This window comes from Lolium rigidum, chromosome 7 (genome assembly GCF_022539505.1).
Source record: "Lolium rigidum isolate FL_2022 chromosome 7, APGP_CSIRO_Lrig_0.1, whole genome shotgun sequence".
In the NCBI taxonomy this organism is placed as follows: domain Eukaryota; kingdom Viridiplantae; phylum Streptophyta; class Magnoliopsida; order Poales; family Poaceae; genus Lolium; species Lolium rigidum.
Window position 1 is genome coordinate 126965634 of NC_061514.1, and position 24461 is coordinate 126990094.

The 24461-nt window shown below is 45.5% G+C and overlaps 1 protein-coding gene across 1 annotated transcript; it reads right to left on the bottom strand.

Annotated features, from left to right (window-relative positions):
- Positions 1–4772: 4772 nt before the first annotated feature.
- LOC124669725 (auxin response factor 9-like) lies at positions 4773–9310 on the bottom strand. Its single transcript, XM_047206287.1, has 13 exons — positions 9198–9310; positions 8997–9092; positions 8819–8875; positions 8493–8645; positions 8329–8413; positions 8023–8113; positions 7740–7904; positions 6904–7023; positions 6737–6821; positions 6442–6610; positions 5856–6283; positions 5552–5742; positions 4773–5465 (listed from the first exon to the last, which is right to left on the bottom strand). The coding sequence occupies exons 1-13, from the start codon at positions 9204–9206 to the stop codon at positions 5276–5278; spliced, it is 1839 nt and encodes a 612-aa protein (XP_047062243.1). The 5' UTR covers positions 9207–9310; the 3' UTR covers positions 4773–5275.
- Between the last annotated feature and the right edge of the window lie 15151 nt (positions 9311–24461).

Below are 24461 nucleotides of genomic sequence, written 5' to 3' on the forward strand. Positions count from 1 at the left end.
GTGTCCTATATATTGTGGTTAGTCTAACCATGTTGGACCCAATAAGTTTGGGGACCAAGATGTACTTGAATAATGTTTTAGGTACATTGGAGATGCAATGGAGGCTTGTCTCATCTATAAGGAAGGTGTTGTCACCATATGAGAATTGGAGTCAAGCTAGGATGATCGATGAACTCTTATCTACTACATCAAGTCTTTGCTATCTCGGTAACAAGTATCTTATTCATGCATTCTCATATAGCATCCAACCTCTTGTAGGTTGTATCTTGGCATGAAATTATTTATTTCAAAAAAAAATATTGCGGTTCTTGAAAACTCATTTTTAAAGTAAAACTTTTTATTGTACATTTGAGTAATTTGAGAAGATGCATATGTTGGGAATATATATACATCATGTTTATGATTCACCTACCCAAATATGCCCTCTAGCAATTTATTGCATATCAATACCTCAAAGAGCTCTTATGTGCAATATTGATGAAATTGCGAAATAAATCCATATTTATGATACTTGTTGCCTTTTCTCAAAACACTCCAACTAGCTCTATTTCCCTTATTGTTAGTTGTGATGTTTTTGAGGCTTAACTTGGTTGAAGTTCATTCATATACCATAAGTGAAAATTGGAGCCATAGGCTATATATGCTTCTTAAGCAAACATCCTTTGGTATATTTTATGACTTCATCTTGGATATCTTGTCTTATCTATTTTGTTAACCTCTTGTGTGTGCATGTTTCTTTATGGATCACTTTGTCCACTTTAGAAACTCATATACATAGGAGCGTTAATCCATCATCTTGATATCCTTGTTCTTTGCCGACCATCTTTTTACCCCTTTTTGTTTTTAGTGGGTTGGTAAAGAAAATTTATGAGTGCTTGGTTTATTTATTTTCTTCATGCACTCATATCTCGTAATCGTTGGACTAAAGTTGTTCTTGATAAGCATACTCTCTTTATCTTAGTTGTGTTCTAAATGATATATAGGGAGTGAGGATTCCATGTTTGTGCATATTATATTCAAATGCAAACATTATAAATTGTGCACGAACCTTGGGGAGCTTTCTTATTTTTAGAAGCACTATATCTCTCTTATCATGATATCTTTGTTTGTCCAATTGGATCTTTGATTGCTTGCTTTATTTGTTGAAGCTCACTTCACCATGTTATCTTTATGCAATCTTTGATCCTCAATATAGTTTGACTTCCTTCAAGTATTCATCATTGGATATGTGCACTTGATTCCACTCAAATTATGAGAAGTGCACACTTTGGGGAGGAACTCACATTATATTGGCCTTCTAAATTTTTCACCCATTTTGATAATCGATGCCAATGGGGGAGAAGTTTAGAGGGTTTAAGGGAACGGTTTTATACTTAAGTTTGGTTTGTGCTTAAGTGTTTTGCCTCTCATGCATTCCATATTTCTATGTCTTGCATGTTTGGAAACTATCCCAAAGGTTAATCTTGACAATGTATGCAATGAATTCATGTTCATCACACGTGCATACATTGTGGGGGAGTTTTCTCTATATATATTGGTTCTACTCACATTCATTGAATTTGTTGTAGTTGTGTGAGTAGAGCCGGTTTTGATATGGGCTAGTAGCTTTGTGTTACTTGACCATATCAAATACAACCTCTTGTATACAACTTATTCTCGGATAAGTTGCGTACTTGTCACTAATATTCATTATATAAACCCTCTTATTGTGGTTGTCATCAATTACCAAAATGGGGGAGATTGTAAGGGTACATTGCCCCTATGTGTGGTTTTGGTAATTAATGACAACCCCTATGGACTAATGTTTTCATTGAGTTTATATGAAGGAATATTCCATAGGTACTACTTGTACTCCATGTGTTGGATTCAAGTATGGATGCCATGAAGATAAAGGTATTCCTTGTGTATTGGCATCAAGATCATCGGTATGAGGATATATATATATGTGATATGATCAATAAGAAGAAATGAAGATAGAGTTCTTATATGGAACTCAATATTAGCCATGCTCTATCTTAAGTGAGTATGTGAAGATACAAGGTTGAGTTGGGCAAGTTCAAGATGAGCGTCTCAAGTGAATCACATACTTGAAGCTTGCCGTCCATTTGATGATAATGGACTTGTGAAGATGTGCATCAATGGAGCTTTCCCATCATAGTGTATGGGGGAGCATTTGTGAGTCTTCACGAAGCAACATTGGTCAAGAGAGGCATTCCGGCTTGAGTGAAGTTTGAAGAGTTATCATCAAGATCAAGCGGGATGCGCAAGGCAAAGGTATGGCCTTGCTAGGTTTTCCTTTTACCGGTCTCAAGGTGGATGATGGGAGACCGGATTGTAGGATAGATAGCCGCACTATTAAGAGGGGCTTTCGGTTGAGTAACTTGATCATATCGTCTTAGTGAGCTCAATCCTTTGCATACTTTGCATATCCTTATTGCTTCTTCGTGTTTCTCTATGTGAGGTTCTTGAGCTTGTTGCTAGCTTTACAACAAGCCCAAGTTCATCGAAAACGGAGTTCGCATGCATCTTCTATTGCGTTTTCGAGGTTGGGTGATTTTACCGGTATTCATGATATAAGGTTCTACCCTTTTATATTCATGATAAAATCCCCTCCTACAGTTTCTTGAGTTTGCACTTTCTATTGGATAGCATTTGTTGTTATCTTTCCAACGAAATTAGTTTCATGTCAATCGGAGTTCGGGAGCAATAGTTATTAAAGAAAAGGTAAAAGAAGAAAAAAAGAAAAAGAAAAGAAAAAAAAGGGGGACGGCTGCCCGGTTGCCGCCCGGCCCGCCGGGCCGCACGCCGGCCCACCCGGTCCGCACCGGCGCCAACCGGATCGGGCGGCCACCGGCCCACGCGCCGGGCAGCCCAGCCTACCCCTCCGGTCCGACCGGATTTTGACCGGGCCGCCACTCCGTCCGGAGGCCCACGCGGGCCGCGCCCGCGTCGCGCCCCGCGCGGCTCGCACTCCGCGCCGCCCGCGCCGCCGGGCCGCCGCCGCCCACGCGGCCCGGGCCGCTCCCCGCGCGGCCCGAGGACTTCCCGCCGCCTAGCGCGCCACCGGCCGCACCCGGCTGCTCGGGCCGGCCGGACCGAGCTGCCGACCGGGCTCCTCGCCGCCCGGGCCGGTCGGCCGGCTCCGGCAACCGGCTGGGCTCTTTTTCAGCTCGTTTTTTATCCGATTTTCACCCGGTTTTCTCCCCAACGGTTATTTTTCTCCTTAGACTATAAATAGCCCTTCTTCCACCTTGAGCAACAACTTCTTCCCCTTTCTCTCACCTCCATTGTTGCATTTGAAGAAGTTGCTCTCTCTCTTGATTCCTCCAACCATTCTTGCTCATATTTGAGGATTTGAGAGAGGAGATCTAGATCTACACTTCCACCAAACCGTTTCTTCTCTAAGTGAGGGAATCTCTTGGGATCTAGATCTTGGAGTCTTTGGTTGACTTTCCCCCTTGTTCTTCCTCTCCAATCTCATCCTAGCATTCGTTGCTTTGGTGGGATTTGAGTGTGAAGGACTTGAACACCTCCGGTGTTCTTGCTTTGCATCATTGCATAGTGTTGAGCTCTCCACCACGATTTGTTCGAGTGAGAGACCGTGAGCTTGTTACTCTTGTAGGGTGACCTCCTAGTTGGCTTGTTTGGTGTCCCGGTGATCTCTTCGTGGAAGATTGTGAAGGGGCCCGGGCTTCTCCTTCGTGGAGCTTGTGAAGTGGTTGTGGAGCTTGCCATCTCCGGAGCGGAGGAAAAACTAACCAGAAGGAAAGGGCCATTATCCTTCGTGGGTGTGGTTCGGAGAATAGGGTGAGCCTCCGTGGCGCGGGGAATCCTTCGTGGGACCTCCACTCCTCCAAACGTGACGTACCTTGTTGCAAAGCAAGGGAACACGGGAATACATCCTCGTCTCCGCGTGCCTCGGTTATTTCTATACCCGAGCTCTCTTTCCTTGTGATAGCTATCGTGCTTGAAGTACATATATCTTGCTATCACTTGTGCTACATATATCTTGTGCCTATCTTGCTTAGCTCTAGTTGCTATTGTTACACTTAGTTGAGCTTAGCATATTTAGGGTTTGTGCTTGTAAACTAAACGATAGTTTAATTCCGCATTCTTAGAAGCCGCAAGAGTTTGTAATTGCCTATTCACCACCCCCCCCCTCTAGACGACATCTCGATCTTTCAGGTACTCTTTCCGATATTGCTTGATTAGTTTAATGGTTGCACATATGCAGGTAGTCTTGGCGTTTTGGAAGAAGAAATAGTTTGAAGACATCGAAAATTTGCTCATTTTTGTACACTTTAGATAGCCAATTTAAATATATGTGGATTTGATTGTCAAAAAAAAAAATTTATGATGCCATCCAGTTTCGTGAAGGTGCAGTTGCGACTGGATTATTGGACCTAGAAGTTAGACCGTTACAAACAAGATGTTCTCGTACATTTGTTGAATCCCATGTGAATTCGAAAAAATGAATTTATTTGAAGAAACGTGATAAGCTTATCTCGGTTGGTTTCACCAAGTACGGTGCTTTTTTTCCAACATTTCAAATGCTTCAACCTATAGCAAGACACTGTGGGTCACTCCTGTTGTTGTTTCTTTTCGTGGAATCTCTAGATTTTATTCAGACCAACACAATATCAAGAACTATATGAGACATCGGGCACAAACACTTGCTCTCCAGTTGCCGTAGAGATAAGTCATGGCGGTCTAGCTATTGTCAGCATAGGCCCCTCTCCATCCCTGATTTCCCATCCTTGGCATGATGAAAATTTCTCACAAAAAAGTTTCTTAAATATATACAGATCACACTGGACCTCTGGAACCGAAGGAACAAAGACCAAAGAACAGAAAGCACAAGTTCCTTAGATATATACAGATTGCTTCCACAAGGAAGAAAGGTAAATGCTGCAAGAAACATACGAATACCACCACCACCACTACCTAAATTGCATCAATTCATACAGATACTCGAACATCAATATACATACATACGCCTATTTACTAGTAGCAAGCAGTGAAGGGGGGCTGTTCACCAGTTATCTCCTAAAACCAAGCAACTGGCAGCGAAACGGCATGAAATGACAGAATACCTCTTCTCCGCATTCCTTGTTGACACACGACCAAAGGCCACTACAGTTCAAGAAAAAGGCAGTCGACGCCCTTTAGTCTGTGAACCAATTATGAGTAGCTCTTCCCACCAGAGTGAAGGATCATGGACATTTTCCCGAATGATCCAGTGGAAGAACGAACAGAATTAGAGCACAGTTAGCATTCAGCAGTCTGTGTTGGTAAATGAGGCCCGGTAGTCTAAGCTGCTCCGCGGAGTAACTGATTCATGAGATGAACTAACGCCACTGAGCTTCATGGTGTCAGCGATAACTGGTGACTTAGCCTTAGGTGCCAACTGTTTCGCCTCCTCGTACGAATAAATATAAATTCTTTTCACCATGCTGCAAAACTCGCTGCAATAACATGAATTGCAGAGGGATTAGGACTTGGATATAAGAAATTTGCATCCATTCAGCAACAGTGAATTAAGTGTTCTTACTCCCAAGGATCGTCCCCAACAAGCATCATATCATCCTCTTCATCGGCGTAAACAACCTGCCATTTCTTGAGTGTGAAACATAGCTCCCCCTGTATATCAAACATCTCCTCCAACTTGCGGTGAAGATCGCCATACCCATCTAGCTTTGTTAAGTCCACTGCTCTTCCAACAGCCATTCCTTTCATAATTACCTATAGGAACAAAAAAATGTTGTAAGCAAAAAAACTAGAGGAACAGTAATTAATAACTCTGCAAGTTACAAGATTTCAAAGTCAGGCATCTTGAAAATGTGATGATCTATCACCTTTGTACAGCTTCTAACTTGGCGACTTTGGGTCTCGAGAAGAGCACGTTCACTGCTTGCTGCTTGGGCATTGGAGTTGTTGACATTGGATGGCTGCGAGAGCTCAGCAGAGTCAACGTCTACAGATGCAGCCATTTGGTTATAATCATCACCTGAAAAAGTAACCACAGGCTGTTTTTCTTCCACAGCAGATCTTATCTCAATTCCAAATAATCTGCAACCACCAGTAGTTGGTTCAAGCTTTCTTTCAACTGTGACTTTGTTAGTGCTTCCAGCATAAGAGTCTTCTCTTGATTCTCTTGCTGGCCAGTAGAACTGATTGAATGCAACATTTGATGACGATGAGAAGATTGAAGTAGGAAATAACTCGCGTTGTGGTTCCGAAAATGAGAGGGTTTGGCTTGGTTCAGTTGGGGACTTCCATAGTCCTGATATAATAGCACCAGCTTAGATATGTAAAGCAAAAGGATACTGGGGGAGGCACTAAGTTATATCAAAATACAATATTCATGACTATGAGCTGAGCATTGTACCCGTAAACCATATCAATACTTGTAACAGATTCTAAGGAGTTCATATATCTTACCAAATTTTGGAGGAAGTTCTGGAACCACGGCAGGTGAAGCTGGAGGTCGTGCACGCTTATTCCTTAATGGAAGTTGAGGGGGTTGTGGATTAGCTGCATCCAGTGGTTCCAATTCCCATGGTGAAACTCTATCTGGACGAAGAATGGATGAAGGTTCGTCCCATTGTACCTAGCAGTAATTACAGGACAGAATCAGATCTGAAAAGCAAACATGGAAACATCACAATGAACCACTACAAGCACTCCAAAGAACACCCATTTCTAGTTGAAACCTTAAAACTCAGTATCTTCATACCTTCAGAGATTTCCAATCAGAATCTGCCCATGCAGATGTTGGCACTGTCGTTGTGCTCCCAATACCAGTAATTGTTCCACTGAACCTGTAATCACAGAAAAGTTTGTCAAATTCACCTAGATAGTTTTACTAAAGCCAACATCGTGTCTAAAGCAGTCTCATATTACCTTCTTTCAAGAGCTTCATCGCCTTCAAATTTCATCTTAAATCTCATTCCAACAGAAATATTCTGCTTCTTCGCTTCAAGGTACTTGTTAACACTCACTACAAACTCAGATCGACTTGTTCTGGGGGAAGAGAATCAGAGATACCCATTAGGTGTTTTAGACTAGATAGTATGGAGAATATAAAATTCGCCAATTTTCGTACACGTTAATGCTATCTCGCTTCAGCAATAATAAAGGATGGTTGAAAGGGGTAAATTCTCAGATGTAAATGCACAACAGGTATAAGACTACTCATAGTGGGGAGTAACATAGGTAGTAACATCAACAACATGCAATACCAACTAAGCATTTTGATGACATGGCATGTTATTAATTGAGGAAAGAGAGGATAGTGGTAACTAGCTATGTTACCATCACATCACATAATCCAAGGCAAGATGAGTCTACAACTTAATAAATGTAGCATTTTATGTTACTATACCTATGCCACTAACCACTATGAAGGTAGTAACATACAGTAGTAACATGTGTATGTTAGTACCTAATGTTACTCCCCACTATGAGTAGTCTAAGAATTAACCTTAAGGGCCTTAATGAGCAATAATTATCTCTCGCACCTAAGTGGAATGTACAATACACAGGGAATTGCTATTTGAAATGAATAAAATATGCACAATAATCTTCTTTATTTATCATGCATCTGGTAATTCTTTATTAGCTTGCATTACTGGTGAAGAGGTGATGCTTTAGTTATCTTGCATTACTGGTTGGTTGCCACAAATAAACATCACTATGCAAAAAGGGCACAACTAAAAGGAAAGTTGGTTGAATCTTACCTGGGTTTGTAGAAAACAGAAAAGAGGGTCCCAGTGGAGATAGCATGGGAGGCTGTTGCAAGAACTCCGAGATGCATGCTGTGGCTTGATATGACAGATGACGGCATGTTATTTACTTGTCTCATATGCCTCCTTACTCCAACCCGTAACTCACCATTTTCACCTCTGCAAATTATACCGATACTACTTAGTACTATTCATGAGAACTGAACCAGGAGAGAGGTGTAAATGCATCAGAAATATGCCTCCAAGTGACAAGATTACAGTATCATGTACTCCCTACCTCAGAAAAATAAATGCATCACCAGCAACCAATCTCTTTGAGCTAACAAAGACACTCCAGCCAGTTGTAAGTAGGTGCCGTCTAGGTTGTCCTGAAAATAAAACACAAGGAGACATGAGATAGAACCAAAGAGAGAGATCACACAAATACGCATTAACTAATTAATTAGCAGACGTTGCATGTTTCTACAGTGGTAACACTTCAGCATTCAATATTGACATTAATTGCTACAACACCAAAACAATAGGAGAATAGCATCAGGAAGTTATAGGGGCTTCGTGCTGAATGGTGAAATTGTAAACTCACCACGAAATATGTGACGAAAATGCCACTCAGTTCCATGGAGATCTTTGGCAACCAGTTCTTGACATGGGGGATTCTGAGACATGTCCTGCAAAAAAACAAACCATCCAATAAGCCAGAAATTGTGTAGACATCAACTGGAGTAAAAACATGCTTTCGATGCTAACCAGCAGAGGAAGACACTCTTCAGCATGTCTCCTAAGAACAGAAAAACCACCATGGGTACTCGTATCCGAAGCTGTCAGTGTCTTGCAAAAGGAATGTATCGTGCCTCTCTCAGGTTCTTGTGGCTCGGGACCTGAGCTTGTGAGCTCACTTTGCTAATCAAGAGAAATCAGTGGAGAAAATTAATGAATGTGCATGTAAAGAAGAACAGGAAACAGAGCTGACAAAGTAAACTGCGTCACGAAAAGAGTATATGCCATAAGATTGTAGATTGCACAATAATATGAACCATTTGAATGTTAGCAATGGCTAAAACAGGAATACTCACGTCAGCTTCTGGTTGCAGCATGATTTGAGCGTAAACTTCATCTGAATCAGCTTCTGTCTGCAATACAGAGTTCAGCCGGTTAGGTAGGTATAACATTTGTAGCTCAGTGTGCAGACTAACTATTTCCTGGACACTCGGATGGAAGAAAGTTGCAGCGGACAGATGAAAGAACACTGACCCGGAGCTCTACATTGACCACACGGCATAGGATTTTGGATGGCAGATTGAACATCGGCAGGTACTGGTCAAGCTGCTGGCTCGTAGATGCCTCAAGCTATAGGGTGAATCATGATCAGATTGAGGGGATCAAAATATATATCAACAAAAAAGAATTAATCAAGCGAAATCGGCAGAGAAGACTCATAGCCCGGTTGAGTACCTGCTCCATGTGACCCTGTGGAAGGTAATAGACTCGTTCGCCTTGTCTGGGCACTGTGATGAGCGGCCCGGCACAAGCATGCCATAGCTCCCGGAATAGTCCGTCGCTACATGTTCCTGCATTTCAGAAATGGATTTACAATATCAGTTCATCATAAGTTCAGAAGATCAGAGACGATGGATACATGGTAGTAAAACGCTGGTTGTTCTCTGTATCAGAATTAGGCAGCTCCGACTAACATGGCGCACAAAATTCTACCCAACTCAAAGTGTCCGGCAGTTGGATTTGTCAACAGCACAACAGTATACTAGGTCCTAAACTTGGCACCATAAATACAAATTAAACATATTAACAAAAAAAACATATATAGAAGACTGAAGACCAGCCACAAGAATATATTCCGATTGGGTACATCAGATGGAAAACAAGTGGATCACAATTCTCATCAGTACACCACATCGTCGAAGTAGAAGAAGTGCAGAAGCGTCGGTATGGGAGTAACCCATCAGATGTGGCGCTATACAGAGAGAATTTCGCAAGCATCGGTATGTGAGTAGTAACCCATCAGATGTGGCACCGGACATGGAGAACTGCGCAAGCGTCGTGGATACTCTCGGTAGATGGTGGCAGTACATACGGATCGGGTCGACAAGAGCGACTGCAGCCCGAGTACTCGAACAGTAGCCTAATACTAGTGTTGTGTTTATGCGCATCGGCTCGAATTCGCAGAAGAACTCGGCTACTTTTTGTACACGAAGGGTGAGTCAACTAGGTGAGTCCACTTGATCAACCAAGTACCGACAGAGTTTGTCGAGGCGTGAACTTACCACGCGAAGGCAGACCAACTACTTATTACTCGGTTTCTCACCAAACCAGTTCCTCCCCAAACGGCAAAAACTGCATGGACGGAAATCGCGACTATCCTACAGGGATGGGGGGCGCGAGACGAGATCGAACCTGGGCCAGCAGCAGCCGCGGGGGGATTCCCGGTATCCATCGCCGCAGCCATGCTCCGGGGACCGAAACGGGGCGGAGAAGAGGGTTCGGTACCGGTGCGGACGAGGAAAGCAGGAGGTCCTGGCGACGTGCTAGAGCTGGCGCTGTGGCCGGGTCAGGTCCATGGATCTGCCTGCGACGGGCCGTACGGCGGCGCGGTCACGGAATTCGCGCGAAATTGGGGCGCCCGTGGACGGGTACCTCGGCTGACGAGCGCGATGCGGGCTGTGCGGCGGGGGCTGCGTGGCCGGGGCCGCTCTGGTGGAAGGGGAGCGGGCCGGGCGGGGGGAGCCGGCGAGGAGGTGGCGTGTAGCGTGTGTGGTGAGGAGGAGGTTGTGAGGTGCGTTTGCTTGGTAGGAGGAGTATTTGGGTGGTGTCGGGGGGGCGGGTGGAGTGGTGTGCTTGGTTTGGTTTTGGTTTTGACAGCGAGCGGCGGTGGCGGTGGAAGGAGGGGGAGCTGCACGGGGCGGAGGAGGCAGGCGGAGCGGGTGAGTGGTGGGGGAGGAGACAGCCGGATCACGGGTGGATGCGGGTGTACGACTTGCTGCCTGCCTCGTGCGGCGCTTGCTTGCTTGGTTTCACCGGAGTTTTCCCTGTTTCGCCCGTGTTTCTCGGTGATGGGGATGGATCACTGCCAAGTCTGACTGACATGGTTGTTTTTTTTTGCCAAACACACACACTCTCACAAATCAATCGCCCTATAAACCCATGCGCGTATACCCTGGCTTTGAGCATTTTCAAGAGATTGAGTTTAATAAAACTGGTGATACTAACTATTTTTCTTTTATGAGACACTAAAATATTAAACCTGGAGTTTAAACTCTGGTGTGCTGGGATGCCGGCACGGCACCAACAACATCCTCCTTACGGCACGGGGTGCTTGTTTTGCCAGTGAGAAATTGCGCAAACCAGCAACCAACGATTTCATTCGTTAAGCAAACTATCCATTTTACATGTTTTTGTTTCTTTTCACATATCATCAACTATCCATGTAGAGTAAGTAATAGGTTGTACAAAAGCTTCAAGACTCGCATTAAGATGATCAAAAGCATAATCTGACGTAGGTCTGACAACTTCAGTCCACGGGGCAGTGATGATGTGGTATTGAGTGCCCACTTCTCATGAGCCGATTGTCTCATAATTTTCGAAAAGTTCAAAAACTTTACACAATTTTCGCCTAGTCTCACAAAACATTACGAGAACTTTTCAATTGTTGGGCACGGACATCATATCTGATGTACTTACTTTGATCTAAAATTGCAACCTATATGTAACTTATTAGAAAGACACTCACTGTTGTGCAACCACATGGCCATCCTCGAGAAACCGTACCGTGCAACGATTGGAGATGCTCTAACCCGAGTTTTTTTTCTGCCAGGAGACGGCTGAGGTGAGATATGTGCGCTCCGCCGCCTCTCATGTGTGCTCGGGCACCGAGACATTTTTAGGACCCTCTCACTGTACACACATCTCATATGGTTGTGTCATGGGCTCGTCGAAGTTCCTAGAAAGCTTCAGATCGACACTTCAAATATCCAACGAGAGACGATGAGGAAGGGATCCAAGTTGGATCAAGCGAAACGGCACCAGCGGGGGAAATCCATTTCTGCTCACACGTGCATATGAACCCATTTTATGGAAACATATTTCAAAATGCTAAAAAGTTCAGAAATAAAATTATGCGCGTATATCTAGACATTCTATGTTCGCACATAATTCTTCGGAAAAAAGGAATATTTTCGGGTCTTCTGTCTTGTGTTTTAACATACAATGTCCATATATACACATGGTATTTTTTCGAACTTTTTTGACATTTTTAATTTTAAATTTCATGCCTCTTCTATAATATGTTCGTGTGCACATATGAGTCAAAACATCACCTCCGGACGGGGAAATCATCGGCAGCTCCTTCTCTCTCCCTTTCTTGCTGCTCATATGTGTCCAAGTTATTCCTCAAATCCTTGCATCAACTGCTACTCGAAGTTACTGATCGGATCCGAATATGTGGGTGATGACATGCGTGGTAGCCGCCTAGCCTAGCCCCATTAGAGCATCTCCAGCCGCGTCCCCCAAAGCGTCCCCCAAACCGTGCCGGATTGAGCGTTTGTGGGACGTGTTTGTTCGTGCCGCTTTTGGGGGACGTCGCTCCCCAGCCGCGTCCCCCAAACACCGCCCCCAATGAAGAATTCAAATTTTGCATTCAAAAGAGATCGTTCCCGCTGATCAGAGTAGCGGCGATCAGAGTAGCAGCGATCAGAGTAGCGGCTATCATATTACAGACCATATAGTGCATGCTAAATTAGAAGAAGGGGTTGGTCGACGGCGACGTATCCTGAGTCGACGCAGGCCCGTCGATCACGACGACCTCGTCGCGATCCACCCGGTGCTGTGCATACTCCGTCTCCTCCGCCGCCGTCGCGTAGGCCGACGATGGTGTAGCGAGTCGAAGACGCTGCAGCCGGCTCTTGCGCCGCGCTGATCGCTGCCTGCCGCTTCTCGGGCCGCCGCGTCGGCCGCCGCCATTTTGGCTTCGATGTCGTCGAGGATCCGGCCTTTGAAGAAGTTGTGCGCCGCTCGCGTCCGGGGAGACATTCCCTCCGTCGACGCTTCTCGGCAGGGACATATCGTCCCCGCGTTTCTTGAGCTCCAGCCTTCTCCTCTTGCCTCTTGAGCAGCTCGGCCCACCTTTGTTCGGCCTTCTTGTCGCGGGAGATAAAGGTCGAGGAGACGTCGGCGAGGCATTTCGTGATCGACGCCCGCGTCTTCTCGGACGACGCGCAGCGTCGGCCAAGGCGGCCTTGGCAGCCTTGTTGCCGTAGGACGCCCTGTCGAAGTTGCGCGGCGGCGCGTCCCGCATCAATGGCCTCCTTCCCTTTGGACAGCGACAGTGCGCGTCAACCGCCATTTCTCATTCACTTTGAGCTTGCTATAGCAATGCATCGGCGCGAACGGCTTATGCCCATCCGAGTGCCTCGAGTACATATCCATGGCCCTATCAAACTAACCAAAGGAAGCTGCAGTCATTTCATCGAACACAATGTAGGCGCTACGGATTATGGAAGAAAGAGTCGTACCGCTTGGCGACGTCGGCGCGTCGTCGCCTCCGGTCTCTAATTCCCGATGGTACCCATGGAAGGAGTTCACCGACGCCCGGATGATGGCCCATCGCGTCGACATTGCCTTCCTCGGCTCCTCTTCATTGGCACTTTCTGGTAGTCGTTGTTGATCAGCTTGCGCTCATCGAACTCGGCCTTGATCCTCACCCAATACTTCCCGCTTTTTTGGTTGGCGCTGATGATGGAGTCATGGCTCACCGTCGCCCACGACTCGCACAGAAATTGATCTTCCGTGAGGCGCTCACTTCGGGCCTCGTGTGCCCGACGCCCTTCTTCTTCTTCTTCTTCTTCTTCTTCTTCTTCTTCTTCTTCTTCTTCTTCTTCTTCTTCTTCTTCTTCTTCTTCTTCTTCTTCTTCTCTTCGTCCTCACGCCGTCTCGCGTCTACCTCCACGAGATCATCGTCACCGGCACCCTCGTCGTCCTCTTCCTCGCCGCCCTCTTCGTCCTCATCGTCGTCCTCCTCGTCGTCCCTCCACCCCGTCCTTCTTCCTCGTCGTCCTCCTCCTCAACCCCGTCTGTCCTCCTCGCACCGGCGCCGTCGCATTCGAGCGGACCCCTAAGGCCGGTGAAAGGGCCGCCGTCCGGACCGGGTCCTGCCCGCGCCGCTCGTACGCCGGGGAGTAGAGGTTGTTGGGGTTGAAGCCGGCCGTGCGGCAGGCGCATCCTCGGTAGTGCGGCGACAAGTTAGGCGGTCACGCACCCGGGAGTGCCGGAGGGGCCGTCGTTGTAGAAGGCGGATGACGACGGAGAGAGACTCCCGGAACGTACACCCGGCACGTTCGTACTATATGGGCTCGCGTTGGTGGCGGCGATACACCCGGTCAATATGTGGCCGGTGGCCGGCGCGCCGCCGTGAGCCTTCTTCTCCCGCCCTCCGCCGCCCTCCGGTCCTTTCCGCTCCGCCGTCGATAGCTTCCGGCGTGGGCAATCTTGCTGCCATTGATCGTCGGTCCATCCTTCGAGCTTCTTCTTCAAAGCCGGCGCCTTCCGCGGCCTCGCGAACGGCGTTGTCGCCCCTTTCGTCTCATTGCCCGGCGGCTTCTTGGCCGCTTTCTTCGCCATCTTTTTGGGGGCTATCGGCGGCGCCATGTTGAGAGGGTATCGCCGGCGGGTGGACGGCGGGAGGGAGAAACAAATCGACGGGATAGGAGAAATGAATCGGCGGCGGATATGTTTTGGGAGGCCTGAAATGCGCAGCGGTATAGGCGCGATTTGGCGGGAGCGGCGGGATTTGGTGGGAGTGTGAGACGAATTTTCCCTGTACCGCTGACGGGTCGGGCCCGCGTCGGTTCGTCTCGCTTTTCATTGTGTCCGGCGTCCCCGGTCCGTCCCCTGTGGGACGGGGACGGGCTCGGGGCGCCGGACACCGTATCGGGGCGTTGGGGGACGCGACTGGAACGCATTTTCTGTTCGGCGAGCCCTAAATCCCTTTGGGGACGCGGCTGGAGATGCTCTTAGCTTGTCCCTCACCGACCCGGCATGCAACCGCACCCACCACAACACAAAGCCAGTCATGTCGCGGCGACGAAAGCAGAGTACGCACCTTGCCGTACGTACGCTTCCTTTTCTTTTCTCTAGCTATATACGGAGCCCCAAGCGGCCAAGCTGTATCTCGATACGGCCAACCAGCCATGTGATCGAGACGAGCGGCTAATGCAAAGTCCAGCAACGCGGCTGGACCGGTGCTTGCTGCTCCGGCTCCACCCGAGTAGCTAAAGTTGACGGCACGGCGGTCCGATGGATTTGGACACGCTCGAGCGTGAGTTCAGATGAGAGCTGGAGTAGTTGGTTCTATGCGATTTAAATCCCACGATGGGTCGTACTCTCGTGTGCTGCCAAATTTGGTGCGGCACAGTACCAACTTGGTGGTGTGTAGTCCGTGGACTGGTGCAACTTGCAGCTATTTTGAGAAAGTGATGTCCGACGGATATGCAGCACGGACACGATCTGCTGTGTTGACCTAGTAACATATGCCGATCCATTTTCTTTACTATTAAATGGGAGTTGGTCGTTTGACGCTCAACGCGTTTGATGGTCGTCATTGGAACCATCCTGACCATACAATGTAATCTGAATGACTATCCATCGTCCGATCCATTTGCATGGCAAGCCGCCACTGCCTTGCCCCTAATCATGGAACCAATTAAAATCAATTAATACAAATTAAATAGGATCTTTCTTGTTGTCCGATTCCAAGGAAACATATCACGTCATTCCAATCAATATATACTACAATAGCTGGAAAACAATGGCAAGACATTAACACCGTTGATCGCTACAAAAACATTACCTAACGTGAATCAGGCCTCAGCAATCCCTGTCTATTCCTTGGTTCTTTTTCTCTTAGCTATCCTCCTGGTGCCGAAGATGGCATCTAGCCGTCTGCCTATGCCAGCAGCCAGCATCGCGGGAGGAGAGGGACTGGTCAGATCTAACACCATTGTGCGCTGCTGCCACAGGATCCGCGCCACCACGCCGGACTCGGAGCTGGTTGAGCTCCCGGACTCCGCCGCATCAAGTACCCGACCGTACCACAAGGCGTGCCGCTCCGGACCTCCACCTGCGCCCTGCCCTTCCTATGCATCCTCGCGCGGGTCTGGTGGCGCCATGCCCGTCTGGTTATCACCTTACTACCTGCATCCCCACGCAGATCGGCAGGGTCTGCCATGTGCTGAGTGCTACATGGTGCTGCAGTGCGACGTGCCGGCGGCGATACATCGTGGGTCGCCGGTGGCAAACCTAGCGTGACCACCACGAAGGATGGAGGTCGACGGAGGTATCTCAAACGAGGTAACCCAATTTTCTCATCTATTCTCTCGCATTTTCTTTCCCTGGTCAAACAGCCCGGCAGTGGCACAATTAGTGCTGCACGGAGTTGTCAATGCTAGAGGTTGCCGGCCCAAGGTGGCGGAATCGCGGAGCTACTCTTAGCTTCCCTCCTATTATAGTTGTTTCCGCAGACTAATTCTTGGTGAACTCAATTAGCCACAAGGTGTACTATACCAGCTAAACGCCGCCGCCAATGACGATTTTGACGCGAAGCTGCCAGAGGAGGCGTGAAGCTGTCAGTGGGTTGAGAAGTAGGTGGATTGCATTAAAGCCACATGTCTGAAATTGAAATTTCGATTCATATTTGTAATAATTTTCTGTTTATCTTTTGTTGTTTCCCTATAGTCTTCTTGGTGTCAAAGGGGTGGCTGCCACTAGCTGGAGACGACAACAACAGATCCCTTCTAGGCGATGGGAGGGGAGCAAATGAGTTGATTCTGCACCCCCCTCTCCACAAGGGCATGATCGCCATATCTCTCCCGCTGCACCATGAATTTCTAATGCGTCGCTTTTTCTTGAGGTGAATGCCCATGATACATTCCACTCTTGGAACTTTGCTTTTTTTGAGGTGAATGCCCGTACAAAATATTAGATTTTCTGAAACTTGGCTTAAACTTAGGTATTTGATTGAATTCCCTTAAAGATTTTCCAGTGCACGTCTGAACTGTTAGGTAGGTAGCTGCAGAGACATTGCCGTGCCAATCTAGCTAGCAATATCTTCTTTCTTTAGGGTTTTCATGATAACACATTAATTACTTCATGAGTCCTACTCTGATACCTCAATTTTGCCTGTACTTTTTTGTAGAATGGACTACATCAGGAGTGAGACGACCTACTGAAAATATGTTTAAAAGAGTTGGTGCTCCTTGAGGTGCTGCTGCTGGCGTATATCCGAAGCTTCTGCATGCAACTTCCGGCGACCATTTCCCAACCTCCTGCAGTCCTGCTGCCGGCTACCTCCCCGCTACTGCTGGTGTGCTCTATGTTCTTCTGCTCCAAGTATCCTTGCTACATATTGCTTATTTTCCCATGTTGAATGTGTAGGAGCTGCCCATTCCGATCCACTACTGGTCCACCTGGTGTTAATTGGAACGTTGATCTGCTAGCTATCAATTCTTCATAGTACTGAACTTTTTACAATTCTATATGTAATGCCCTGATGCTAAGAAGTGAATTATTGTATTTGTTCATTCTCGAAAAAAAATTATTGTATTTGTTTAGTAACTGTTACAGTTGTGAGGTAATCAACTAATCATCCGGTTCTTTGCACTATATGGAGCTGATTAATTTTTTCTGTATGGCACAACCTATCATATGCAACATGGTGCTCTTTAAAGAACTTGATTTTCTCGCTTGCCGTTTTGTTGGCTCCTTTCTCATGTATATATATCTTTGTTTTTCTCACAGGCGTGTTTATTTTCCTTTTTATAAGTTTTCCTCATTTGGTTTCCTTGCTTACAGTTTAGTCTGGAAGTCCTATAGCAGGTGCGAGCATGGTAGGATAGAACCCAGGAGATTGTTTACACCGTTTGCACTTTCACTTCTTTTTTCTATTCAGGTTTATGTGCAGATCTTTAGTGAAAAGTATATTGTGCAAGAGTTAACCTTAGTATAGGTTTACTAATGAGGATCTTGATCTCATTGGCAACAAGACTGCACAAGTGATGGCGTCGCCGATAAGCTGAAGCCCTACAGAGGCACTGCCTCTTTCATCCCTCCCCAGTCCCAACCCGTTGTCTTCCGACCTGATTAATTGCATAGCTGCATAACTTTTGTCAGCTTCTTGGGTTAGTTCTTGTATAAGAAGGTTGGGTGGGTCATGGATATGTAGACTTACTAATGCTGGATGAATTGATTAATCTACATCTTGCTTTTGGTCCCATCTCGCCTATGGTTTTGCTGGGTCGGTAGTTCCACATGTCAGCAGTCCCTCTAGATATGCTTTAAATGAGAGATGTTTCCATTTAAAGGATATTGGCACAAAAAATTAAGAAAAAATACGCATTGAAGAATTAATTTTTTTTCTCTTCTACTAATATATATCTTTCATATTCCTCAGTAGATCACTATTCAGTAGTTGGTTCCGATGTTTCAATGCTAAAATATAACTATTCTGCAGTTTTTGAGGGATCGCCTCAGTGTCCACAATGATTGGCGGACACCATGAACGCAGCAGACAACATTGACCATCGGTTGAGGAGTAATTTTTTGTGTGGCTAACCGGCATAGCTTCATTCAGTTTGAGGTTTTCGCAGTGGTAAATTTTCTCAGTGCTTGGCCATAGTACGTGAAATGCTTTCAGTAGATTTTGCGTCTGATTGCCCCTAAAGGTTTTTCTTTTTTGATTTAGAGCTACCATCGGTTTTAAGTTTACAAGGTTAGCTTGTTTCTTCTACCATCTCCATCTCTGAGTAAAGGAAGTGTCTTGCAGAATATACTACTGTTGAATAACATATACATAGCTTTAGTCAGGACATTGGAAAGGGAAGTTTCTTGATGATTTAGTATTGTCACAATGATAAGTATTGTCACAATGATAAGTAGCTAAATAATGTCATGTTGAAGATAAATAGTTGGATTAACCATTCAGTGAGTTAACTTCGATCTTCTCATAGTTATTTAGGACATCCCGCAGTCTAGCCCATTACTAAATCTTTTTTTCTTAAGAGTAGTCTATTGTATGTTTCTAACGTGGTATATCCTTACAGGTTGGGAACTTTGGTCATATCTTTCTATTCAAGTACTTACCCTAATCTTTGACCATTAAGTTTTCACCTTGGATGATTTGTTGGACTGCTATTTATAGGCACGGGTTTGACAAATATTATTTTGAGGGCATGAGCTTGACAAAGGTACTTCCTTGAGATGTATAATTAGTCGAAACATATTTTGTTAAATTCTCTATTATAAGAATCTTAATGCTCAAGTTAGCAGCTACATATTTTTGTGTTTCGTGCATGTTTCTATTATAACAATCTATATCCTGCGTGTGCAGATCACTTATAAGTTCCATGCTGAATTAGGGGAATCACATCTTGTATACATTGAGCGTGCATCCTCTGAGTCTGAACTTTACAACTGCAACTCCTTGTAAGTGGTCTGCCCCACCAGCCAAGCTAAGGACTACTTTGAAGAGTAGAATCTCCACATAATCTTACAGTTGGATAAGAAAATTCTATCTCCATACTTCTAGAAGTAGCAGAGGCATCATGTATGCACATACGTACTTTTACAAGTTATTTTGATGTTTCCGTTTTAGTACTCACCATGTGTTTCATTTATCTTTTGTGTACTGAAGTGTAGTAAAGCAATCTAGCATGTGAAGAGATTATCTAATTGGCTAAAATTACTAAGATGACAAAAGTCCATCGAAATTTCCGATGAACATTCTCCTTGGTCATTCTGCTGAGTAGAAGACAGTAAAAAGCAAGCGATGAGCTCATAGTTTACCCTTTCGTTTACTACCTCAATCTTATGTGTTTTTGAACTCTTTAGTCTATTTGATTTGTCATGCAAACAAGCAGTTGTGCATTCGTCCTTGTATCAGGAATGTTTCCTCTTGCACCATATCTGCTCTGCTCTGGCAGTGCGTTGAAATGATCGTCTCCTAAGATAGAATTTTCCTTACAGTGTTTACCTTCCAAAAGTCATACATGTGGGACTGCTAGAGTGAGTAAAAATTCAGAGAAAGGACCGGATGGAGCCTTAACTCTAAATCAACTCATATCATTAGACATTATTTCATATATAATAAATTTGTTTTTCTCTTTGTGAATACTATCTATTTTTGTATGCTTATCAAGATGAATTTATCGAGACAACCACCCCATGATTGCGGATACTCATGCTGGTTGAAACACAAAGATGGTGGTCGGGCCTATCACTGCAATTTTAGTGCTCAATTTTTCCTTTGGATATTTCCATTACCCAAAACAATGACATGAAGGTAATTCTTTTCTGGATTTGAGTTGAGACGTACTTTAAGCTAGCCAAATGTGCATTGCACTGTATCAGCAATCTATCCTCATGTTAGGATTCTCGTCATAACATGAAAGAAAATATTAGGTCGAGGAAGAGAAAATATTAAAGAGGTTGGAAGAGACGGCGAGCCTTCGGGAATGGACTCATTGCGGAAGGTAATATGCTCTTAGAGAGGTGGAGATCAAGCACTATTTCATCTATTTAACATAACCTTTAATTGTTGAGTCGTTATTCTTTAATTTTGGATCTACCGACATTCAAGCAATGCTCAACATGTGTAAATGTATGAAACCTCACTTAAGGTGAAAGTTTATTGAATTCTATAATATATGATTTCAAATTATTGCATCTCTCTATTTTTTTGTTACCTTTTTTTTTGTGGTATGATGGTTGTGCTGGTGCATGGTTCTTCTCTTTTTTCCTCGTTGACAAGGGAGTTTATGAGCTCATCTAAGACACTAGCACTTCTAGAAGGCTAAGTAAGTTGTACAGAGATGTAAATGTGTATCAAAATCTCTAATAAGTATGTGTATCATATATTTATAATTACCAAAAAATGCCTTCATAACTTTAGCTACAATTCACTATACCTTTCTTCGGTTATTGACTATTTCTTGGAGAGTAGGTTTTATATCAATCACAAACTACAAAGAAGATATATAATTAAGAGTACATAAATAATATCGAATGAAGTATGCACAGTGGTTATTTTTTCACCTGATTCAGTTTGCTAGAACTCACATTACTAGCAATCAAGCATCGATAGAACTTGGTTGGGTACTTCTGTATATATTAACCCATTGCTGACTCTGTAAGCATTTAGTATCCATGTTAGATCATCATAATCTTTGCAATTCTAGGGATGGCCAAAGTAAGTATTCCGCGCACCCATTATACTGTTGGAGCTGCTTGATTTGAACGGAATTATATGTGGCATGTGACTTTGTGTGCATTCTTACTTTAAAAAACACTATATTATATGGGATGTTATGTTTGGGGGATACTTGGACAACGAAGCGGGTAGAGGAGAAAGACGACACTATTGCTTGATTAAAAAGGGAGAGATAAGGTGAAAGCTGGTGAAACAAAATGATGATCAATATATTTATATATCCGTAGCAACGCACGGGCATTCAACTAGTAGACATAAATTGTGTCTATTTTGATTTGTTTACGTTGTATGTATCTTATGGAATTTGCTAGTTCTTAGCTAGCTGAGAGCTAACTTCGTACTTAGTTAAGTTTTACATCACTTGATTTGCATCTTGATTTTTACTAGTCATGAGTTGTAAAATAAGTTGCAACTGAAATTTGATGATATCATCTAACCGAGAATGAAATTAGTTCTCAGTCGACTGAAAAATAGTCACACCCTTATTTTATCTGTTTGGGTTTGGGTAGGCCCAGGGAGGAGCAGCCATACATAATTTTTTTCCATAATATTTGATATATTAGAACTTATTTTACATAGGGTAAAATAGAATAAATGGTCAATAAAAATAAAAAAAAAAATAGATAGAACCCTATCTAGGGTTTGAGTCGGCCACGTCGCCTACTCCTCGTCAGCGGTCAGATCGATGAGCTTTGGCGCATGCCAGGGATACAACCATGGGTCCATAGGTGGTGTCGGAGCTACTAGCGTAGGAGGGGCAATGCTGGAGGCGCCGGCGCAGGCACGGGCTATGGCTCGGTCCATGACGACGCCAACGCAGGCACGGGACACATCTCGGTATATGGCGACTCCGGTGCTGGATTGGCGGGATCTGTGGAGTAGCTACTGGCGTGGCAGAGCGCCCCTACGCGAGCGTTGATTCCTGCAACTGCACAACGAGGTCCTGCCAGGTGGCCAGATCCTCGAGCTCTGAGGCGACGAGGGCCAGTCTAAGAGCCTCATCGCCGTCCACCTCAGGTGGCTGGAGAGGGAGTTCTCTCTCCTTATTCACGACCGCCAGCTACTTGGGCTCCCACGTGAAGAGGGTGAGGTAGGTGGCGTCCCGTGGCTCCTCGCCATGGATGTCGTCGCTGCCCACAATCGGCTCCTCCTCCCCCACCTTCACGATCGGGGCCTCACCATGGAAGCCGGTGCGGGTACCACTCCCGAGGCCCGAACGTGTCCCACACCATGGACTTGAGACATAGGTGGGGTATGACAGCAAATCCAGCTGTAGGAGCTCTCGACAATGCCTGGTCTTATTGTGTCGTGCCCTTCTCTTGGCACCAGCGGCAGAGGCACCCGACGAGCATTTAGGTGGCAGCCAGTGGGGAGATGGACGTCATCCCACCCTCTTTGCACATAGGCTTGGGCACCGAGGACCTAGCCTCGTGGTCGTTCTTCATCTTCTTCTATGGCTATGACTTTCCCATGACCTCGTTGCAGGAAATTGCCAGTGTACTGGAGGGCAGGTTTTGTTGGAAGTGGCAATGGCAGGCACAATGTCTACTGGTGAGCGTGACATGTTGCCTAAAAAAGAACTAGGACGCGGCCGCCATCAATGTTGTTGTTGGACTATAGACGCGTGTGGCATTGATGTTGTCGAAGAAGGCGAAATGGCTCATAGATGGTGGCGTAGAATGCCAGCGCTGCCCGCCCATACTGGCGCGCGCACAGTAGACGAAGCGAGCACAAATGATGAAGTGGCAGTACCAAGTGGAAACGAGCAGACACTGTAAGACTTATTTCATACCCAAATTTAAGCCTAGAATAGATCGATCTGCGCGTCTATCTATTTACTTCGGGCCGTTAAACTAGAGTTATTGCGTCATCATATACACGTGGACCAAAACAGACAAGTTTGATCCGTTTGCATCGACACGCTAAAAATGCGCCTTACTCTTTCTTACAAAAAGAAAATTGCTCGCGAACAAATGGAACAATCACGGGCAAATCGGCGTTGTGTGACATCGCTAATCTTGCCATGCGTGGTGCTCTCCAACCGCAAATTCGAAAATATACGTGTGGAAAAACGAATGACAAAGGGAAGAAAAAAGAAGAAAAGAGCTACTGTACTAGCAAATGGAGCTGGGACGATGGTGCCAGCCAGGGGTAGTGGCCACGTCGTTGTCCGTCGGAATCCCACGGCCTGTCTATCTGTCTGTATGTCTCCCCGTGTTCCTGCGTACCTCGTCCCGTCGATTCTCATTGATCCGAGATTTTGAAAGCGAGAGCGACGTCCGGTTTGGTAGCTGTCTCCCTGCCGGCCGGACCAACCGCACGCCGAATGCCTTCTCTTCTAGAGAAGCTCTCGACTTGGGTTCGTTTGACCGTTCGTTTCGCCATTTTTGTGAACCTGGTGTGACGTGCGGTACAACCCAACCAACCGGGCACGCTCATCGCGTGACCCCGTGCGCGGACATGAATGGACAGCCACCGATACTGCCTTCGGAAGAACACCGATAGTGCAGTTGTGAACAATAACTGGTTTATGGTTCAGTCTTTGCTCGACCGCAACCAATTGCTCACCATACCGTCTCTCTGCAGTCAAGCTCCGGTTAGTCAGCTATGTCACACTCCTAATGCAGAATCCTTAATCTATCTTGAAAAATCGAGATGTCCACTCTTTTATTAAAAGTGGTATTTGGTGCAGAGTTTACGATAAATATCCACTTCTTCCGCTATCTCTTTTGCTAGCTCAGGGGTGGATGGAGTGAGTATAGCTCCTGCCTTCATGTCATCATGTGTAGTCTGACTACCTTGTCTGTGCAATACAAGCTTAGTGAGAAACATAGGTAATCAAGCGATTATATATATTTCTTGGCTAACAGTGATAGAACGATTAGGCAAGCTGTAAAGGAGGACTAGGCCGTGTGTTATCACGCTTTACATCGAAGTTTCAGTCGAAGAACGTGAATCCTGGTCACAAGTCAAGTTAGGCGAAAGCTAAACTAAACCAGGCCAATTACCAAGGACCAGCAAGTTTTCTAATCCCGCCTTCTCACGACTATGTGTATTAGTATAACCAAAGGCAGCGTCAAGGATTACTTTCATTCATGCTGCATTATTGCACTAACTAATCTAATCCGGTGGTGGACTCTCTCCTTCTATCTGTGCGTGGTTGCTGGTGGGGAAGCTAGGGAAACAAGGCACAGGAAAAGGGGGCAGGAAACAACAGACCAAAATTATATTGCAGCCAGACCAAGCAAGCAACCCCTGCCGGCTCGACGATTGGCAGATTGTGCCGCAAGCGTCGTACCAATACTATGCTCCACTAAGCAAACAATGTTTACTTAATCCATACCAAGAACATAAACTATGCTAATGCATGCGGCATGCCGGCTGTTTCCTGGCAATGGCCAAGGGCCAAGATTCCAGTTTATTCCTCCTTGATTCTGTCTTTGTAATGT